Source organism: Epithele typhae (assembly GCF_022376455.1).
Source record: "Epithele typhae strain CBS 203.58 chromosome Unknown BXZ73scaffold_40, whole genome shotgun sequence".
NCBI classification, from domain to species: domain Eukaryota; kingdom Fungi; phylum Basidiomycota; class Agaricomycetes; order Polyporales; family Epitheliaceae; genus Epithele; species Epithele typhae.
This window is the reverse complement of record NW_025954231.1, coordinates 271152-290567: the sequence shown is the minus strand read 5'-3', so window position 1 is coordinate 290567 and position 19416 is coordinate 271152. Positions and strand designations below refer to the sequence as shown.

The following is a 19416-nucleotide window of genomic DNA, read 5'->3' as shown; positions in this document are numbered from 1 at the left end:
GAGAGAGTGCCTGATCTCGATAGGCGTCGCGTGCATTTGCGACGGAGACGGCGTCCGGCGGAAGTGCTCTTGTATCCAGGGCAAGCCTTTAGCGGTGGGCTCGCGCGTGAAGACGCGGTAGAAGACGCTGGCGTCGACTCGTTGACGTGCACGACGGAGACAATCTGGTAGGGACGCAGGTCATGGGCACGGAAATACAGCAAAAGGAAATAAAAGACATACGCGAACGTTGTATCTCACATGCCTCCTCCTTGTTCTCTACGTAAGCGGTCGACCCTCCGTGGTCGAAGGTTTCCGCAAGGCTCGTAAAGATATCTGTGAATAAATCGGGGACCGTTGTTCCCAGTGACCATTTTTGAAAGGCCTTTCCGACGTTGCCCCTGGTTGACGCGTTGAGAAGCGAGTTCTCGGTCGGCTCTGTTGGTGTTTGGGGACAATTCTACGATGTGCAACGCTTGAGACATCCCACTGGGACGAGTGAGCACTGAGGGCTCCGTTGGATGGCAGATGTAGAGGAGGAGAACAAGGAGAGTGCATGACGGCAATCCCTGGAGAGTGGCGTCAGGCGAAGTGCCACTAACAACAAGCCATGAGAGAGATGTATAAGAGAGAGATGTATAAGAGAGAGATGTATAAGAGAGAGAGAGCTCTGGCAGAGACTCAGAGAGCTGGAAAGAATGCGCGGCCCAACTCCGGCCCGGATACTGCGCCAGGCCGCCTGTAGGTTCAGAGCAAGCGGCGCTTGCTTCGCAGCACACCTTCGCAGCGCGGAGCGCCAAAACTTCGTTCGCCGACGGGACTTGATCTGAACCTAGGCCGCCTGCCTCCTTGCTTGAAGTCCTCGTCAATTTGCTCTGCAATCGTACCTTGAAGAAAGCTTCACGCATCGCGACTAAAGACACTGGCCCCGCGGTGTGAGTGCCGAGACGATGGTTGCGGCCGCACTACAATCCGACTTTAGCTTACCTTCATACTAAGTATAGGGACCGGGGTGTTTCCTGGTGCTTCTGAACTATGTATCTTTCGAAAGCCGGTTCGTGTAGCCGGATGTCTACAATTTTCCCGTTCAATGCTCGCACATGGCGAAATGCATCTCGAAAGTCTGCTCGTTGTGATACTCGACAAACGCGCTCCGTTCCTCCATCAGCTTCTCTCTGTGCTCCTCCGCCTGCTTCCGCGACATCAGCGCGGGCTCTGTGAACCCAAATATCATGTCTAATAGCTCCTGTGGAAGCTTCCGCACGCCTCCAAGCGCCTCCGCCTCCGCAACCGCAACCGCCCACTCCTGTTGTTGAGGCGGGACGTCCGTCGTCGACAAGATCCGCACGTTCGGGTCCACGAGGAACAGCGCGAGGATCTTGCGGTGCCCGGGACGCGTCTCATCCTCGAGCTTGAATGCCTCTACGAAGTGCTGGTACACGTTCGGGAACGCTACGCACTTGTATTCCTCTGCGACCAGGTGCCCGAGCGCCTGGCTGAGCGCGTCGTCGTTCCTCAGCCCGTACACGACCGTCGGTCCCTTGTAGTCCCCGTTCTCGTACGGGAGTTTTGTGCCGAAATCCCCGTCCCCGACGCGCTGCCGGAACGCGAGCCGGCTCTCCGCGACGTTCTCCATCGCGTAGTAGTACAGGCCCGTCGCGACGACCCGCTCGTTCGCCATGCCCTCGACGTGCCACGACCCGCCCGGGTAGACCGGCTTCTCGGGCGTGAGGTGGATGCTCGCGAGCTTGACGATCACCTGCAGCGTGCGTCCGCGGAGCGGGAACTCGACGCGGCCCGCGGTCGGGGGCGGCGCGAAGGGGGCCGGCTCGGGGATCGTGGGCCATCGGGTCGTTCTGTCCCACTCGACCCAGTGTTTGTCATTTGTCTCGTCGTCGTCGTCCGAGTTCGGCCCGTCCCAGTCTTTGGCGGGACCCTCGTACCATTCCGCATTGATGTCGATCGCTTGAGGCGGAGCGGGCGAGAGGACGTCGGAGAGGACGCGCTCCCAAAGGGGCACGAAGCGCGCGACGATAGAGCTGACGGCGGGGTAGAGTGCGCGGTGACGGGACGGGTGGACGTTGTTGATGTAGCCGAGCGGAGAAACTTGGCCATCGGATGAGACGGCAAAGTCGGTAGGGAGCCACTGGTATACGTCGGATATGGCGCAATCGTTGAATTTGAGGAGGTTCAGGTCTGGTCTGAGCAAGCGGTACGCGTCTTTGTCTAGCGTCGTGAGCACGTACTCCTTAGTTTTGGCGTCGAGCTGGCGGACCAAGGTGCAGCCGATGCGAATGTGGTACAGAGATGGATGGACTAGGTCGAGCACCTGGTTGTCGGTATAGGGGTGCCAGTCCTTATCCTCGTCGGGAACATTCTCGAAGATCGAGGACGCGCGCACGAGTTGGGCTTTCAAATCAGAGTTGATGAGCGAGCGAGATTCGTAAACCCCTCGGATGCTAGTAGCCTACAAAGAGAGACGATCAGTTCAGGATGTTTGAATGAGACGAGGAGAACTTACGAATGACCCGGTGGTTGGGTCTAGCTGCGAGGCCTCGTACTCGAGCTCCTCAAAGATATACTTCAACTGAGCGTCGGTCAGGGGATCGCGCGGCCACATCTTCACCATTCCTCGAGGGTCCGCGTCTTCTTGTGGCTCCGCGTTCTCATCACCATCACCACCGCTCTCTCCGTCTTGGCTTCCCGGCGGGGACTCCTTGTAGTAGAGCTCGAAACGGCGTTCGCCTCCCCACAGAGCCTCGACAGTCTCGCGGTCGTGCTCAACCATCTCCTCCCGCCACTTCGCAACGATGTCGTGGTTATGGATCTTCTCCCACCACGATGGCTTTGAGCGGACCGTCTGCGAGAAGAAGGACATGCGTAACTGGACCAAGGTGATCGGCAGGGTCAGGGTGGGAGGATCGAATGGAGTGGGGAAAGGTTTCGAGAGCTGAGCGGCCATGGTGGAACCGGGGGAGATCTGCGAGTAAACACGTTGGCTGGTAGTTGATGGGCAGTCAGCTATATAGCAATTGGCGTGCATTTGTCCGGAGGCCAATCTACTCGCAATGACTCGCGGTGTGAATACGGCACGATCCGCAGGGGAAGACTGTCCAGCTCACGCCTCAGTTGATCCTACATCGCCATACCATTCGACCGCCTTGCTACTTTCCCGGAGCCAAGCTTCAGCCTGTGCTTCCACTGCATCATTGCGAGATTCGGAGACGGAGCTGGCGCTGAAGTGCTGAAGGTGAAGTCACCGTTCCGCCCAGAGCTCTGTGGGTAGGCGAGATCGTCCAGCCGATCGCTTCCGACACGCCTTCGGTGCCGACCGGCGTGCCTCTGGAGTTGCTGGAGCTCCCCTGTGCAGCGCACGTCCTTCCAGTCTGCTCTCTCCAGTGTGTGACTCGTTGGAACTAGTTGTAATTGTACATACTGAACGAGCTGTGAGAAAATTGCGAGTGCGGGTCCACATAGCCGTTCTCGCCATAAAAGCCGGGTGCCTGGGCGCTGCTGAAAGGGGTGGACGAGAGAACCATAACTGTTGTAGATGGGTATGCAGGGACGTTCCTGCAACGATACGGTGTGTGTGGGGGGTGTTGCAGCATACTTCGAGCGGGTGTTCCGGAGGTAGTGGGCGGAAGATGGGAGCGCAATGCGGCTCTCGCGTGAAGTCAAAAAGACGCCGAAGTCCGTGTCCGCGAGGCTTCTGCTCGACCCGCGCGTTCTGCGGACGACCGCTCTCCTCCTCCACGATGGTCCGCATGATCACACACAACCTGCTTGCCTGTCACGCCAAAGGCTGCACCTCCAACAATTTCCCGCTGCGCTTCAAGGACGTCGCCGTCGAGCTCCGCGACGCCGACTTCAACGCCGACTTCCTCCGCGGCTTCCTCCCCCGCCTCGAGTGGCCCGCGCTCGTCGACGCCGCACGCGAGGTCCGTTGTGTCTGCTGTGGACTGCGAAGACGCGCTAGCTGACTGGCTTTACGCTCTCTGCATGCAGCTCGGGGATACATCCCTTCCCGCGGAGCAGCCGGAGATGGTGGACGACGACTTCCTGAAGAAGGTGCACCACGTCTTGCTCGAAGTACGCCCCGTCCCTCCCTTCGTCCCCACGCCCGCGCTCACCCCTACGTCCACTGCGCCCTCCAGATCCACGTAGAGGAAGGCGCGATGGTGTGCCCGAACTGCAGCCACGTCTACCCGATCTCGAACGGGATCCCGAACATGGTGCGTGCTCGTCCTCCGGCTCGTCTTGCGCTCTCTTCCCCCACTCGTCGCGCGAACCGCCTTCGTGTTTCCGCGTCCTCCCCATTTCGCCTCGATCCTCCTTTCTCTCTTTCTCTTCTCACGATCGAATGCCTGGCTTTCCCGCCTTCCACTCGCCCTCCATGACCCACATTCCGCATGCGTCCTCCGTTCCGCACCCGTTGCTGACGGTGCCCCCTCCTCGCGCAGCTTCTGGCGGAACACGAGATTGGCTAGCCTGGCTAGCCTGGGCCCTCGCTCGCAAGGGCGAGCGTGTACCCCAAAAGTACTCTACGACACACCACATTTGTAGACCACGATGCGTGCGCGATAGCGCAGCTTCAGGCCCAGGTCCGCCTTCATCATTTTCACGCCCTCCCTCTAGTTCGCAGGGCGCAGCTCCCCGTGCTCGTCGTGGTTCTTGTGCAACCCGAGCTATCCCGGTCGGGCCGGTGGTCGAGCGAGCGTTTGAGCGCTTATCCCCTTGCACCCTTTGGCGCGCGCCGCGAAACCAGACCGATTCCAACTCCTTGTCCTCTACATCCACCTCAGCTGTCTCATGGAGCCACTCACCCGTCCTGAAACGCTTCAAGCGCTGCACTTCATCGGCGTAGAGCTTCCCGCAACGACGAGGATCCCAGATGTCGGCCTCAACAGGCGCCTCCGCGACGCGCTCAACGCTGCCCAAGACAAAGACACACTGCCCGCCACCCTCGACATCAACGCCCTCAAGAAATGGGCTCCTCCCTCTTCCGCACGCCAGTCGGCGCCGTCCACCCCGCGTGCGGCTGCTCGCCGCGGAGAGGGCGAGCCTCCTCAGGGGCCGCTGCTGGACGCTTTCAGCAGAGGCAACGCCGGGGAAGCCTTTCAGAACATGAGTGGGTCCAATGGCCCCGATCTCTACACCGACGTCTTTGCGGACCTGCGCCAGACGACCATGGCTCTCGCGAACATCATCGACGCCGGAAGGTCGACCGCTCACGTCGGGAGCAGCGCGGAGGACTGCGGGGTCAACGTCCGGGTGCGCCCCCTTTGTTCTTTGTTCTTTTCTCCACCTTCATGCGTAAACATTCCCACAGATCGTCTCCGTCGTGGAGGTCAACGAACACACCCCCGCCATCGTCGTGCTCTACCGCGACTTCACGATCGCGACCGCGGCCGAAGGCCTCGCCTGGGTCCAAGAGCACTTCCGCGGCCCGGCGCCGTTGACAAAGGTCCACGCGACGCCGCTCGAGATCAAGCTCTTCCTCAAGCTGCTCGACACCAACGCGGCGCTGCTGCCCGAGGGCCACGACGTCGCGAAGCTCCGCGGGCCCCACGAGGACGCGTACAGGCTCTCCGTCGTCCTCCCCGTCGCGCCCCTCGACTTCACCGCCGTCGCGAAGCTCAACTACAACCCCGGGTGCCACGTCTGCGGCAAGCGCGATTCCAAGTACTGCCCCTGTCGCTGTCTGCGGTACTGCGGCCGAGGTGCGTGCTCGGCTCCGTGTCGCCCTTCCCTCCTCTCACACCGAGCGTGCACCCCCTTTTTTTTTTTTGACAGAGTGCCAGACGGCGGATCGGGCCGCGCACAAGCAGACCTGCAAGTCGCTCGACAAGGGCGTGTGGAAGGCCGTCAAAGTGCGCGCGTGCCCGCCCGGGAACGAGCACATGCGCGCGTTCGCGCTCAACCGGTACGACCGGCTCGACCCCGCCGCCCAGAGGCGCATCCTGGCCGAGGTCGAGAGCGGGCCGAGGGCCGGCGACGCGCCGCCGCCGCCGAGCCTGTACGGCGACGCGGGGTTCATCGCCAAGCTCCAGGTCGCCCTCGGGCCCGCGCCGACGGAGATCATGGTGTACGACAAGAGGCGGTCGATGCAGGTGTACGTCGTCGCGGAGGACGACGCGGAGCTCTTCGGGCTGTTGGTGGACGAGATGAAGAAGCCCGGGAGTGGCTACGGCGGCGTGAAGATGTATCGCTGGGCGCGGCGGACGGGCGACTGGGAGCTCGAGATCTGCATTGATCGACAGCCGATTGGACAAGTCATGTGGTAGGGTGCATGTGAAGAATCGAGCGGTGGACGAAGAGAGCCGTAGAAAGGGCGCCGAATGACGGACGGAGTGTCGGATAGGACGACGATGGTAAATGCGATGATAGAATGGATATCCGAGATCTAGCTAGACAATACTGCGGTATAGTGCTGTAGGGCGGGAACGCTAGAAACCAACAGTGCATTGCTCTCTACTCAATTAATTGTTGCGTGTATCGTCGTTCGGCAGCGGTGCATGCTTCCCTCGTAATGGAATAAAGACTCTGTCCCTCAAACGCGTTCAGGCCTTAAGGACGGTGAGCTTGAGCACCAACCCCGGCTTCGACCTGTCCTCGGCCATCGACGGGAATATGACGCCGCCCATGTTCCACTCGATCGGCCTGCCGGTGGTCTCGAACTTGTAATGCGTGATCAGTATCGAGAGCATGACCTCTGCCGCAGCGGACTCAGCCATCGTGCAGCGAAGCGATCAAGGACGGCAGGACGCACTCATCTCGAGCTGGGAGAACTTGAAGCCGATGCAGGAGTAGGCCCCCGCCGCGAACGTCGTCCTGCGCGCGTCATGGGATGCCGGTCAGCGACGCTCACGCGCGAGCCATCGGGCGGCAACTCACAGGTGTGCGTACACCCCGGGGATGCGCGCGTCCTCGACCGCCTTGGGAAGCCTGTCGAGCCACCGCTCGGGCGTCCACTGGAGCGCGTCCGCGCCCCAGAGCGCCCTGTCGACGTTCGGCCCGGAGTAGTGGGCGGTGACGGTGGTGCCGCGCTCGACGGCGAGCGCGGTGACGCGCCGGCCGTCGCGCAAAGCGATGGGCTCCAGGAACGGGAGCACGGTGTCCTTCGTCGCGCTGTGGGGGGCACGGTAAGCACGTGCTCGTGGCGGGGAGGAGAGGCGCGGGTACTGACGTGCGGCTGGACAGCGGGACGGGAGCGAAGAGCCGCAGCGTTTCCCGACAGACGGCGTCGAGGTAGGGGAGCCGTTCCAGGACATCGTACGGGAGGTCCGCGCGGTCCACGCCTTGCGCTTCGAAGGCCTCGGCGCGGAGCTTGTCTTGGGCTTCCGGATGCTCCGCCAGGAGCTGGAGGACACGCGCGAGCGAGTTCGATGTGGTGTCCATGCCGGCGAGCATGAACGTCCTGGGAGAGAAGGTCAGAGCAGCATTCTAGTGAACGCAGAGCGTCTGGACTGAACGCACGAAATCTGGGCAACCAGTTCCTCTTGGGACATCTTCTCGTCTTCGGCGGCGGCCATGTTGGCTTTCACTGAGCAGTGGTGAGCATACTTTCCGGCGCTGTCGAAAAGGGTTGACGTACGGCAAACACTGATGATGTCCTTGCCTTCGCCCACCTCCTGCTTGAGCGCGTCGTCATCCTTCGTCAACGCTTCCTGGCGTGCGCGGATGATCTCATCCGAGCGGCGCCTGATGGTGTCCGTGATCTTCATGAAGTCGCGGAAACCCTTGTGTGGCAGGCATCGGAACAGCGCGCGGATACTAGCGTGAGAGAGGTACTTCCGCAGTTCATACTGCGCGAAGAAGAGGAGAGGGATCTGCGACGCCGTCGCGCTGATTTCGGACAAAGATTAAGCGGTGAGTTGAGGGACAGTCCCAAGAAAGAGACGTACAAAAGCCGCTTCATGCAGTCCCCGAGCTCGTCGGCAGCCGAGGCAGTGAAGTCGTCGAAGGAGTACCCGAGACCCGCTTGGCCGAGCATCTCTAGCGTGCCACGGCCCATCCATGTAGACACATCCAGCTCGCCACCGCCGCTGGGAAGATGCGCGTCCATTGCACGATCGAGCTGTGCATCGATCCAGATTGTGAGTCAAAACGTGTTGTTGTAGCTTCTTGAAGTGGACATACCTGGTGCGCGACTCTGTAGAAGATGTCCATCATTCCGCGGAGGTGGGCGACGGAGAAGACCGGATTCAACAGCTTTCTTTGCCGCTTGTGCTGCTCGCCGGCCGTAAAGAGCACGCTCGGACCGAGGGCGAAGGTATTATCACTGAGATGATGTCAGGGGAGTACTCGGCGGCGACGAGACGGAAGAATTGCGTACAGCGAAGAATCTATATCTTTTTGCCAGATATCCTGCTCTTTGATCATGACGTAGTGAAGTGCCTTCGGGTCGGAGATCACGGCATGGCGGCGCTGTGTGATGGATGAGCTGGTGCGGGATGCTGAAGTTACGGGGAGTCTCACTCCGAAAAGGTATGGGGCTACGTAAGCCCTCCCGTACGTGTCTGCGTAACTCTGCAAGTCCTGCCATCCTTGGCCGGCGCGCATTCTGAGGACATTCCCTGGAACGACGGTCAGCCTCGCCTCAAACTGTGGCTTCGTAGCTACGAGGGAAATATAACTCTACTGACCAAGTAGCAATGAGTCTGATGGGGGTCCTGGGAGGGCATCGATAGCGAGTTTGAGGAAGTAGTGGCGAATGATACCCCACACGATGTAGAGCACGCAAGAAACTGTAACGGCAACCAGGAGGGAGAGAGCCATGTCAGAATGGAGCGAGAGAAACCGTTGGATGGGACTATCGTACCTCTACGCCAGCTGCGAGTGTTCTTATGCTCGAGGTGTCCGACGGCATCGAACGGACATCGCCTCTCAGTGCTATGTAATCGTCTGACTCTGCGCACGACGACTACCTCGAAGGTGTGGGAGGCGCTTTCGGGAGAAAGAGGGTTCTCGGGCCAATGAGGACGATGGGCGGACGCTTCAACAGCCTTTAGGTCAGCATACATTCAGTTCGGCGGCCGAGGGGCAGCTCACCTCACATTCAGAACGGAAGCCGCGGTCAATTTCGGCGGCCGAGGAACACCGAGAGGAACGGAGGCGCAGCTCGAACCAACTAGCCGTGCACCTGAACAAGCGGTGCCGCGCTTCGCGCGGCACCCTTTCCATCATGCTCCAATGAATGAATGCAAACAGACGAGCTGCACGCACACACGTCGCGGGCGGAACGCGGTGAGGGTGGAATCTGCGCCAAGCCCGTACGCTCGAGCTCGCACCCGCGCACCTCGCGGTCCGCGCGCCACGTCTCCTCTACAGCCGTGAATTGCGGGTCCTTTCCGCCGCCGCACCCGCGCGCGTGTCCATGAACGGTCGCGATGGCGGGCGTCGGTGCCACGCGCCGAACGCGAGCCAGCACACGCAAGGGCCATGAGTGCGAGCACACCGTGCACTACCCTGAACCCAATCGTGTTGCAGGTACCGAAGTGCTGGATGTTGAGGGCGAGCAAGTACTGTCGCGGCGACGCAGCTTCAGTGCAGAGGACTGAAGCTTTGAAGATTCGTACACTGGACTCTACAGCCTGCGAAAAGACGATCACTCATTGATCACTCACTGGTTTTGAAAATGTCTGCAAATTTTACTTTTTGCCGCTGCGCCGGCATTGGACACGCGCAGGTAACTTCAACTGGGTCAAAGAACTCCGCCATGCGACCTTGGCTCACAAGCCGGCTTGAAGGGGCGGTTGTCGGCTCTGTATATGCCGCAATAATGCGCTTGTCACCCCTAAAAGCCTGGAGTTTGTGTGCAGCACTAGAGTGAACTCACCCCAGAGTATACTAATACGCTGCCACGCTGGGAGTCAATAGACACTCCGCCCCAATACCCATCACGAAAGCTTTGGAGCACTAACTAAACATAAAAGGACAGGCCCAGAGGCCAGAGCACGGTTAAAGCTCTTGTGGCACGTGGGCGAGCTTGATGTAGCCGTGCCCAAGTGACGGTATGCCGTCCTTCCTTCTTCAGATATCGCAACACATCCCACCTATTGCTGGAAGAGAATTTTAGCCTCGCTAGGTGAGCGGGGCTTGCGTCTGTGATGTGGCTTCGCGCTTGTATGCATGTTGGGAGGTGGTGGTGGATGCAGGGACACGTTGGGGACACGTGGCGTTTATTGGAATCGGGAATTCCCGGGAGAATGAGCTGGGTAATCCGGAGCCTCGAAATTCGGCACGCGGCTTCCCGGACCGCTCACTGCCCTCTCTATGTTCGAGACCGTTGGTGTGCAGTGATGCATGTAACGGTATTCTAACACGCACTCGCATCAGATCCACGATATCGCAGCAATTCGTGCTGGCAGACCGAAACCTACGCCCCCTACTCCTGCATCGTGCCTGCCCCACCCTTTCGCGGCATCGGCCATCCACGTCCTCCTGCGACGGCAAGTCCGGCATCAGCGTCGTTGGTGACAATAACAGCACCTCCTCCCTTCTCCTCCCATGTCGCACCGATCTCTCCAGCCACCGGCGAACCATCTTCACGGCGCGATTGCCGATTTCTGCAATGGCATAAGCTTCTCGTTGTCATATGCGAGGACCTCCGCGGGCCAGTCGAGGCGACTCCGACAGGTGGGTGAGCTCAGTACCCAGCACACGTAGGAGCATGGCGCTGGTGTTGTTGTTGTAGACCCGCATGTCATTTCGGAGGGGGAATAGAGGTCATGCGGGTATTGCGGGGTTCGCTTTGGGAGCCGGGGCCGGGGGATGTCGTTCGAGACTACATGTCTGTCGCCTGAGTCCATGGGCTCTTCGTCACAGTTCATGAACTTTTACTCGTCGTCAGATTCCATGAGTTCGTCGTCAGGGCTCGTGTCTTCGCTGTCCGTGTCCATGAAGTCTTCATCTGCGGAAGAGTATTCATCGTCCGCGTGCATGCGTTCGTCGTCTAAAGCCATGAGTTCATCGCTTGATATCTGAAAGACAATGAGTGGCCGGCTCAGGAGACAAGTGAATTGGACGCACCTGCAACTTGGCGAACTCGGAAGCGAGAGCATGAATTGTCGAAGTTGAGGACATAACGGCCAGGGGACCCAGGCTACGCCCCGGGTCATAAATACCAATGCCATAGTCTCTTCCGCACCGATATACGTCATTATGTACAAGCCGCGCCGGCCGCCTCCCGCCGCCGACCCGTTCCGCCAGACCCGCACACGTGTCTGTCAGCGATTCCAGTGCATGAAGCGAGACCAGAGTGAACACGCACTCACCTCCAGCCGCGAGAGGCTGACATGGACGTGCATTCCCGCGGAGAAATCCGACTGAGCACCAGGCGTCGGCTGACGATTTGCACTCGCTTGAGCACGTACACGCCCAAGGAGGTTCGTTCTATTGATGGCATTGAGCGACATCCGCGCTCCTGAGCCCCTTGCGGATGTTGAATCCAGATGACTTCAGAGGACGGTGATACGGCACCCAAAACGGGTTCCGCTCTTTGCGCATCCGCAGATATGGTGTGGGGATGCACGACACCGTGGTCGTCCCAAAACGCATCGGGTTGTGAAGCAGAAAGAGCGCGGCGCAAATTTCACCAGCAGATGATGATTTGCACTGCGAAAGGATGGGTATGAAGATACAGAACGCTTGAAGCGTGACAGAGCGCTCCGAGAGCGAAGGATGTAATTGGTGTGTCATAGATTACTTTTGAGGCACACGCTCGCCCTTGCGAGCGGGGGCCCGGCCGGGCTAGCCGATCTCGTGTTCCGCCAGAAGCTGCGCGAGGAGGGGGCACCGTTAGCAACAGATGTGGGACGGAGGACGGATGTGGAATGTGGGTCGTGGAGGGCGAGCGGAAGGCTGGAGAGCTGGGCCTTCGATCGCGAGAAGAGGAGACAAAGAAGATGGCAGCGCAAAGAAACACGAAAGCGGTTCGCGCGATGACTGGAGGGAGAGAGCGCAAGAGCACGCACCATGTTCGGGATCCCGTTCGAGATCGGGTAGACGTGGCTGCAGTTCGGGCACACCATCGCGCCCTCCTCGACGTGGATCTGGACGGCGAAGTGGATTTAGGGGTGAGTGCGGGCGTGGGGGACGAAGGAAGGGACGGGGCGCACTTCGAGCAAGACGTGGTGCACCTTCTTCAGGAAGTCGTCGTCCACCATCTCCGGCTGCTCCGCGGGAAGGGAGGTATCCCCGAGCTGCAGGCAGAGAGCGCAAAGCCAGTCAGCTAGCGCGCCTTCGCAGTCCACAGCAAACACAACGGACCTCGCGTGCGGCGTTGACGAGCGCGGGCCACTCGAGGCGGGGGAGGAAGCCGCGGAGGAAGTCGGCGTTGAAGTCGGCGTCGCGGAGCTCGACGGCGACGTCCTTGAAGCGCAGCGGGAAGTTGTTGGAGGTGCAACCTTTGGCGTGACAGGCGAGCAGGTTGTGTGTGATCATGCGGACCATCGTGGAGGAGGAGGGCGGTCGTCTGCAGAACGCGCGGGTCGAGCAGAAGCCTCGCGGACGCGGACTTCGGCGTCTTTTTGACTTCACGCAAGAGCCGCACTGCGCTCCCATGGTCTTCCGCCCACTACCTCCGGAACACCTGCTTGAAGTATGCTGCAGCACCCCACACACACCGCGTCATCACACGAAGCTGCCTAGGGGAGACTAGGTCTAATGGTACATATCATGGCGGATGTGAGCTCAACTCATGAGCTAGACAGTATTCCTGCCGATCATGCCGTATTCACACCGCGAGTCATTGCAAGTAGATTGGCCTCCGGACAGATGCACGTCAATTGCTATATAGCTGGCTACTCAAGCGCTCTGGCACCACCCACCAGCCGACGTGCTTACTCGCAGATCTCTCCCGATTCCACCATGGTCACTCAGCTCTCGAAACCTTTCCTCACTCCATTCAATCTTCCCACCCTGACCCTGGTCCAGTTACGTGTGTCCTTCTCCTCGCAGAAGGTCCGTTCAAAGCCATTGTGGTGGGAGAAGATCCATGCATGACCACGACATCGTTGCGAAGTGGTGGGAGGAGATGACCGCGAGAATGTCGAAGTTCTGTGGGGAGGCGAACGCCGGTTCGAGCTCTACTACAAGGAGTCCCCGCCGAGCAGCCAAGACGGAGAGAGCGGTGATGGTGGAGACGAGAACGCAGAGCCACAAGAAGAAGACGCGGACCCTCGAAGCTACAGTAGTGAATCATCAGGTGCATCCATTGCCATAGCCTATCAGCAGGTGCGGATGCATCTGTTGATCCGGCCGCGCTCACACAGCCACCGGCCACACGGGCGCGACACTGCCCCGAGACGTCCAGACACTGGCGCCCCAGGCCCCGCCACCTGAGCTCACCTTCCTCTTTGTTTCACACCACACTTTGTATATAATTAGTGATCAAAATATATTCATCATTAAACTACTACACAGGTGGGCTAGCAAGTAATATTACGCCCTGCATGGAGGCAGAGGCGGAGGTGGGTGCGGGTGGGCAACACGGGCGGGTGGAGGCGGGCAACATGGGCGGAGGCGGACAACGCGGGGAGGTAGATAACACGGGCGTAGGGGATGTGGGCGAGGTCAGCGTGTGGGACGTGGGCGTGGAGGAGGTGCGCACAGAGTAGGGCGACGCGAAGGCGCGCGAGGCGCGCGCAGAGGACGCGGGCAGGTGGGAGGACGCGGGCCAGGCGCAGATGGACGGCGATGTGGGCGGAGAACGGCGGCGCGGAGGAGGGCGACCTGGTGGCGCGGGCGTGGAGAAAGCAAGCGGGTGTGGGGAACCCGGGTGAGGCGCAGGCGGACGGCGAGGTGGGCGGAGAAGGGTAACGCAGCAAGGCGGGCGCGGAGGAAGTGGGCGTGGAGGAGGCGGGCGAGGATGTGGGCGCGGAAGAAGGCGACGTGGTGACGGCAGTGCATGGCCCTATGTCGGAAAAACCCAAGGCGTCTTGCAAGGCGGCTATCTTGCGGCGCCATTGCAAGCCGGATCCGGCAACCTCGGATCGATATCCCCATGCCGTGGCAATCTCCTCGGCACCATTGCCAGACGCTGGCGATATCGCACGGGAGCTTGCGCTATCGCACTTGCTCCCCGCCACGACCGACTTTCGCCCTCTCCTCGCGGCTCCGTGCCGTTGCTTGTCTCAATATCTTGTGGTATGTGAGTTCTGGATTAACTGGCATGTATTCACCTCTCATATCACTCCAAGCAGCTCCCAACGGCGTCCGTCACTTCGCGGATATCCCGGGAGCATCTGCCGCCTCTGCTAACACGGTATGCCCTCCATCCTCGAGGTCCGCGTCTGCGTGTGCCGATCATATGCCATCTCTCCTAGTTGCAGACCTCCGACGGCCTGTATCTGCCATCATCCGTCGCCCATCATCCCCCTGTTGCCCCATTCCATTCGCGACCTCCCTTATGGCTTCATCTCGCCCTCGGGGGCCAAAACCTTCGGATTCCAAGATTCCGTGCACGATCTGTGGCAAAACGTTCACCCCAGCTGGTCTCCCACGCCATGCGGAGTCTTGTCGCAGGAAGAGAGAGTTAGAGCAGCAGAAACGAGCAGATATCCTTGCTGCCTCTCATGTGCCGGGTGAGTTATGACTCCTGATATCTGTGTAAGCATGTAAATGACGTCTTTACCCGCGTTGAAGCGTCGTCCATCGGCTCGGGGTCCGCTGAACATCTGCACGCACCCTCCGCCTCCGCTTCACAGGTTGTTTCTCCCCTCATTGGTATGTGAACATATCTGGCCCCCCGAAGTCGCAGCTGATGGGAAATTAGCTTGTTCATCTGAGTCAGGTTGCTTGCCGTCGCTGATAGCCATAGAGGCAGTGGACTCTGATGGTATATATTACTCTTTCTCCTGGTAGCCACACACTTATTCCGTTTCATGTAATCAAGATCGCGGCACTGATGTGCAAGACTCTAACGTACCTGGGCTGTCAGGTGATACCATTCTGTCCGAAGGGTCATTGGATGCGGCACCTCAGTGGCCCTCGGAGGATGGTAATCCGAAGGTTGGCGACATCAAGACAGAGTACCATCCGCACTCCCGATGTCCGGCCTTCGTCCGACATGCCGACAGTCTCTGTCACAATACACCTATCACACAGTCTACATATCAGGCTGTGAAATCCCCACATCATCCTTTTGAGTCTCGTCTCGACTTTGAGTTCGCAGAGTTCACCGCTAAAACTGGGCTCAATGAAGGCGAGATCACAAGTCTACTCCGTCTGATATCTGGTATCACCGCCAATCCTGCCAACTTTCATATCAAATCGTGCAAGGACCTGAATAGTCTGTGGGAGATGAGCAATGCTGCTCATTCTACACAAGTAAGATTTATACCAATTATAAAGTATTGGATATATTTAAACTTCACTTCCACAGTTCACCTGCACCTCAATCAAAGTGGACTATGGGGACTCTATTCAGAGCTATCCATTCCATCATCTCGATCTGTGGGACTGGGCACTGGGGTTAATTCGAGATCCTATCCTTGCTGAGCATTTTGAATGGTATCCAAAGCGCCAGTACCGATGGAACGGGCAAAAATGGACTCGATTTGTGGATGAGCCTTTCACAGCCAATCGGTGCTGGGATATTCAAGTAAGTGTTAATCAGCTTTTTGTTTGAGCTGCAGTAACAATTCCAAATATATTAGACAGATCTCCCTGATGATGTCTTTATGGTCGCCTTTCACCTATATGCCGATAAAACACGCCTCTCAAGCTTTGGTGGCCAGAAAGGATACCCCATAGTTGCACGCCTTGCCAATCTGCCTGCTCACATCCGCAACAGTAGTGAGTATGGTGGTGGACAGGTTGTAGGCTTTTTGCCGATTGTGATTATTATATCTATCTCACATATGAATTGAGTGTACTAAATGTTTTTTATACCAGGTTGAAGATGAACTTGAAGAGGGCAAGGCCGGTTTTGTGGCATTGAAGAGAATTGTATGGCATGAGTCATTCAAGGTGCTTCTCGAGAAGATTTCCCATTATGCAAGACTGGGGCATCGAGCAGAATGTGGTGATGGAATCCCTCGCACACTTCTCCCATACATTCTTATTAAATCAGCTGACTATGAGGAGCAGTGAGTGCTTATCCTCTTATGTTTTTATTATCTCTCACCACATATAGATGTGTTATGTCCCTAATTCGGGGAATGAACTCTGCCTGTCCATGTCCAATCTGTCTTGTTCCTCGAGACAAGCAGTTTGTTCTTGCCTCTCAACCTCTATATCCTCGCCGGGATGTTCAAGCAGTCAAAACCTTGGTCAGAAGAAGAGATCTCACTGCAAGAGATAAAGAGGCTCTATGCAAGGCTATTGGGATTCGTGACTTGGAGGTGAGTCTTTTTGACACTATGCTTATTCAATATATTCACTAATATTGCCACAGAATGTTTTTTGGAGTATTCCTTACTCTGATCCCTATTCAACACTGTCATTCGACAGGCTGCATGCCTACCATGGAGGTCTTTTCAGTGACCACTTGCTCACAGAGTTCCAAAGTGTAGTTGGCACTCTGAGAAAAGAGCAGCAAGCTGAAGTCAATGATGCGTAAGTGGTGATATTAGAATTTTCTTATAAGATTCACTTCTTATAATTATTCAGATTCAGTGCTATGCCAAGATGGCGTGGCCTCAATCACTTTGATGAGGCTACCACTGTGAGCTTCACCGATGGGTCAAAATATGAGGACATGTCAAAGGTAGTACATTTAATGCATCAAATAATATTTGGCAGACAGACTGATTAACTGCAGGTCATTGTACCTGCCTCCTATGCCGCATTTCGCTCCAAGCATCTCCGCTTGTCCCGTGGATTTATTATTCTGAAGTGTATCAGACTATACAACATCCTGGACACCTATGCTGGCCTTGAATGTCACACTGAAGAGACCCTTCAAGATTTCAAGCTCACACTAGTACTGTTCTATGAAGCTATCCAGGTAAGATTTGTTTGATATGCAGGTTCCATTGCTTATACATATAATACAGGAATATATGCAGGTTTACCCAGGCAAGAACTGGAACTTCCCAAAAATGCACTCTCAACAACATGCTCCTGATGATATCTTGCAAAAGGGTGCCACTCTGCATTTCAACACAAAAACCTTCGAAACAATGCATGGCCCATTGAAGGATATTTATTTGACACGAACCAACTTCAAGAACTTTGAAGCACAGGTATAGTAGTGTTTAAATTTACCTGTTGATAATTGAGAGTTGAGACTGACTGTTTTGATATACAGATTGCAAAACATGAGCAGCGCTTGGCAACAGCACGACGTATACGTAGACATCTCGATGCTTTCTCTCCTAGCCAGCCAGAGCAACATCCCTCTGACTCCAAGGAGCCAACTTCACACTTTGGCCACACATATATTGGTGCTGCTCAGTCACCCATCTCGCTTCAAGCTCTTCTCGATGCAAACATGGAGAATCCACTCTACACTCAGTTCCTCAGCCAACTTCAAATATTCTTGCAGCAAAATCCAGGGTTACAAAATATTACAGTTGGCAGGGATACCCTAGTACAGTATATTCAATCCTTAGTACTGCACTCATTCTGATGTGAAGCTTTGTATTAGATCACAGAGCACCAGTTCCTCAAAATTGATTTCACCTCCAAAGTCACATGGAAAACCGAAACAGATTATTTACGATGCAATCCAGACTTCCACAATGCTCCTCGCTACGATTCATTCATCTATCAACCCTGGAACAATCTTTCTGCACCTGTGGAATTTGCTCACCTACAGCTTATTTTCACTATCATCTCAGGGGGCAAGTCACATCCAATTGTCTTTGCAGAAGCATTTGATCGACTAGAACAGCGGCCTGAGTATGACAAGCCACTCGGGCTCTGCCGTTTGCGATCACCAAGTCCACACAGATGCATTTTCCTTCCCCTCCAAGCTATGATCCGTGGAGCCATGATTACAAATGACCCGGGACAGGGACATGGTGGCGATGATTATTTAGCTATAGATATCGTGGATGGTGACATGTTTCTTCGCTTGAAAGAAGCAGTTCCCGAGTGGTACTCATAGATTCTTACCATGTACAGATAGGCGTATGTACACAATCAGCTGGATGTTCCATGCGCTTCTCCCTCATCTCGAGCAACGGCTGCACCACGCGTAACAGCGGCATCACAAGGTTGCTTTGTGCGCCCTCCGTCACTACCATGCTAACACCCGCCGCGCATCGCGGCCCCGTCCCACTCAACCAAGCGTACTGCCAGTCAACCCCAGAGCCTGGCGTGTGGGCAAACTGCCCTGGTGAGCGACATCGGCTTTGGGACTTGCCCAGTGCCGTGAGCGGCCCGCGAGCTTGACCATGTGCACCGCAGTGGACCACCGCAGCTCACCGTTCTCGGGGAAGTACAGGCCCTTCTCGGCGTGGCGCACGGCCGCAGGGCGGGCACAGACGGTGTTGAGCAGGCGCGGGTAGTAGAAGTCGGCGGTGCGTCAACGCGGATTCAGCACGGGAAAACGCGGTGGACGGCGCGGGATGCACTGCCGTTGTCGATGTGCACGACCGGCCGCACGCACCGGCGGGCGACTGTGGGCGATGGTGGTGCGCGCGAGGTGCGCGATAGCAGATGGGAACGCTTTCGCAACCCGCGCGCGGACGAGCGTGCGTGGTTCGTCATCCCGAAGACGATGCTCGACCATTATGTGCAGGCAGACGTGGCCGGCGATGTGGCCGGCGATGATAAGGCACCCACGCGTGAGCGTACGGCCTGCCTATTGCCGGGGAAGGTGCGCGAGGAATGCGAAGACCCTGTGTGAAGGCCTGTTCAAAAGTGTGTGCTGCAGCAACTTAAGAGGCAGGTCGACGGGAGAACTCACAGAGCATGAGGCAAATAGAAGAGCGTGCAGAGAACGAGAGGGAAGGGGAAGAACGTGGACAGGAGGCGGAGGCAGAGGCGGAGCTCCAGGTCAGGCGGGGGGCACTGGCTCGGGCAGTGAGCAGTCGTTCTGCAGCAGAAGAAACCAGAATCAGGGTGAGGAGCCGTGACTGTGTACATACCTGTCTCCCGGCCGGAACGATGAGCATGGAGTAATGGAAAGACTGAACACGGTGCCGCCGGGCCGCTCGTTGAACCTCGGCTGTCGATTGTGTCATGCCGCGCCGCGCTCAGAGACTTTCCCGCCGGACTCCTTCTCCTCCCTCGAGCGTGCCTTACGACTCGGACACCACCTCGTTCAAGTCAACACATCCATCGCCACCGACAGCGCCTGGATCAAGTGCGACATCGTTCCACTCGGGACGACATGACTCGGAGCTCATCGCGATGCAGTTTGCGTATGTCCGCGACCTCGCAGAGAACACCGCGAGCGAGGAGGTCAACTTCTCGGACTTCGTCACCACCATCTTGTCGTACTGCATCCAGTTGGAGTGCGACGCCGTCATCAACGCGATCGAG

The 19416-nt window shown here is 57.5% G+C and overlaps 5 protein-coding genes across 5 annotated transcripts; 2 read left to right on the top strand and 3 right to left on the bottom strand.

The window, feature by feature from the left end:
- Nucleotides 1–1066: 1066 nt before the first annotated feature.
- On the bottom strand, nt 1067–2857 carry BXZ73DRAFT_50116 (uncharacterized protein; the record flags this gene model as incomplete). Its single annotated transcript, XM_048020380.1, has 3 exons — nt 1067–2446; nt 2501–2625; nt 2716–2857. 3 exons carry the CDS (start codon nt 2855–2857, stop codon nt 1067–1069), a joined length of 1647 nt encoding a protein of 548 aa, XP_047875844.1.
- Nucleotides 2858–4154: 1297 nt separating this feature from the next.
- On the top strand, nt 4155–6263 carry BXZ73DRAFT_91190 (uncharacterized protein; the record flags this gene model as incomplete). Its single annotated transcript, XM_048025892.1, has 4 exons — nt 4155–4157; nt 4795–5250; nt 5309–5699; nt 5773–6263. 4 exons carry the CDS (start codon nt 4155–4157, stop codon nt 6261–6263), a joined length of 1341 nt encoding a protein of 446 aa, XP_047875843.1.
- A 276-nt stretch (nt 6264–6539) lies between these two features.
- On the bottom strand, nt 6540–8757 carry BXZ73DRAFT_103417 (cytochrome P450; the record flags this gene model as incomplete). The annotated part of the gene is made up of 11 exons (XM_048015580.1): nt 6540–6691; nt 6749–6810; nt 6874–7107; nt 7166–7396; nt 7456–7522; nt 7574–7824; nt 7884–8056; nt 8119–8260; nt 8315–8406; nt 8458–8555; nt 8625–8757. The coding sequence occupies 11 exons, from the start codon at nt 8755–8757 to the stop codon at nt 6540–6542; spliced, it is 1635 nt and encodes a 544-aa protein (XP_047875842.1).
- A 2973-nt stretch (nt 8758–11730) lies between these two features.
- On the bottom strand, nt 11731–12432 carry BXZ73DRAFT_103415 (Trm112p-domain-containing protein; the record flags this gene model as incomplete). The annotated part of the gene is made up of 4 exons (XM_048015579.1): nt 11731–11757; nt 11955–12032; nt 12099–12182; nt 12250–12432. 4 exons carry the CDS (start codon nt 12430–12432, stop codon nt 11731–11733), a joined length of 372 nt encoding a protein of 123 aa, XP_047875841.1.
- A 2565-nt stretch (nt 12433–14997) lies between these two features.
- Nucleotides 14998–18034, top strand: BXZ73DRAFT_50218 (uncharacterized protein; the record flags this gene model as incomplete). The annotated part of the gene is made up of 11 exons (XM_048020401.1): nt 14998–15309; nt 15365–15583; nt 15639–15818; nt 15877–16070; nt 16118–16325; nt 16379–16539; nt 16594–16690; nt 16745–16930; nt 16980–17168; nt 17234–17515; nt 17573–18034. Coding segments are annotated over 11 exons (2490 nt in total), but the record flags the coding sequence as incomplete, so codon positions are not given.
- Between the last annotated feature and the right edge of the window lie 1382 nt (nt 18035–19416).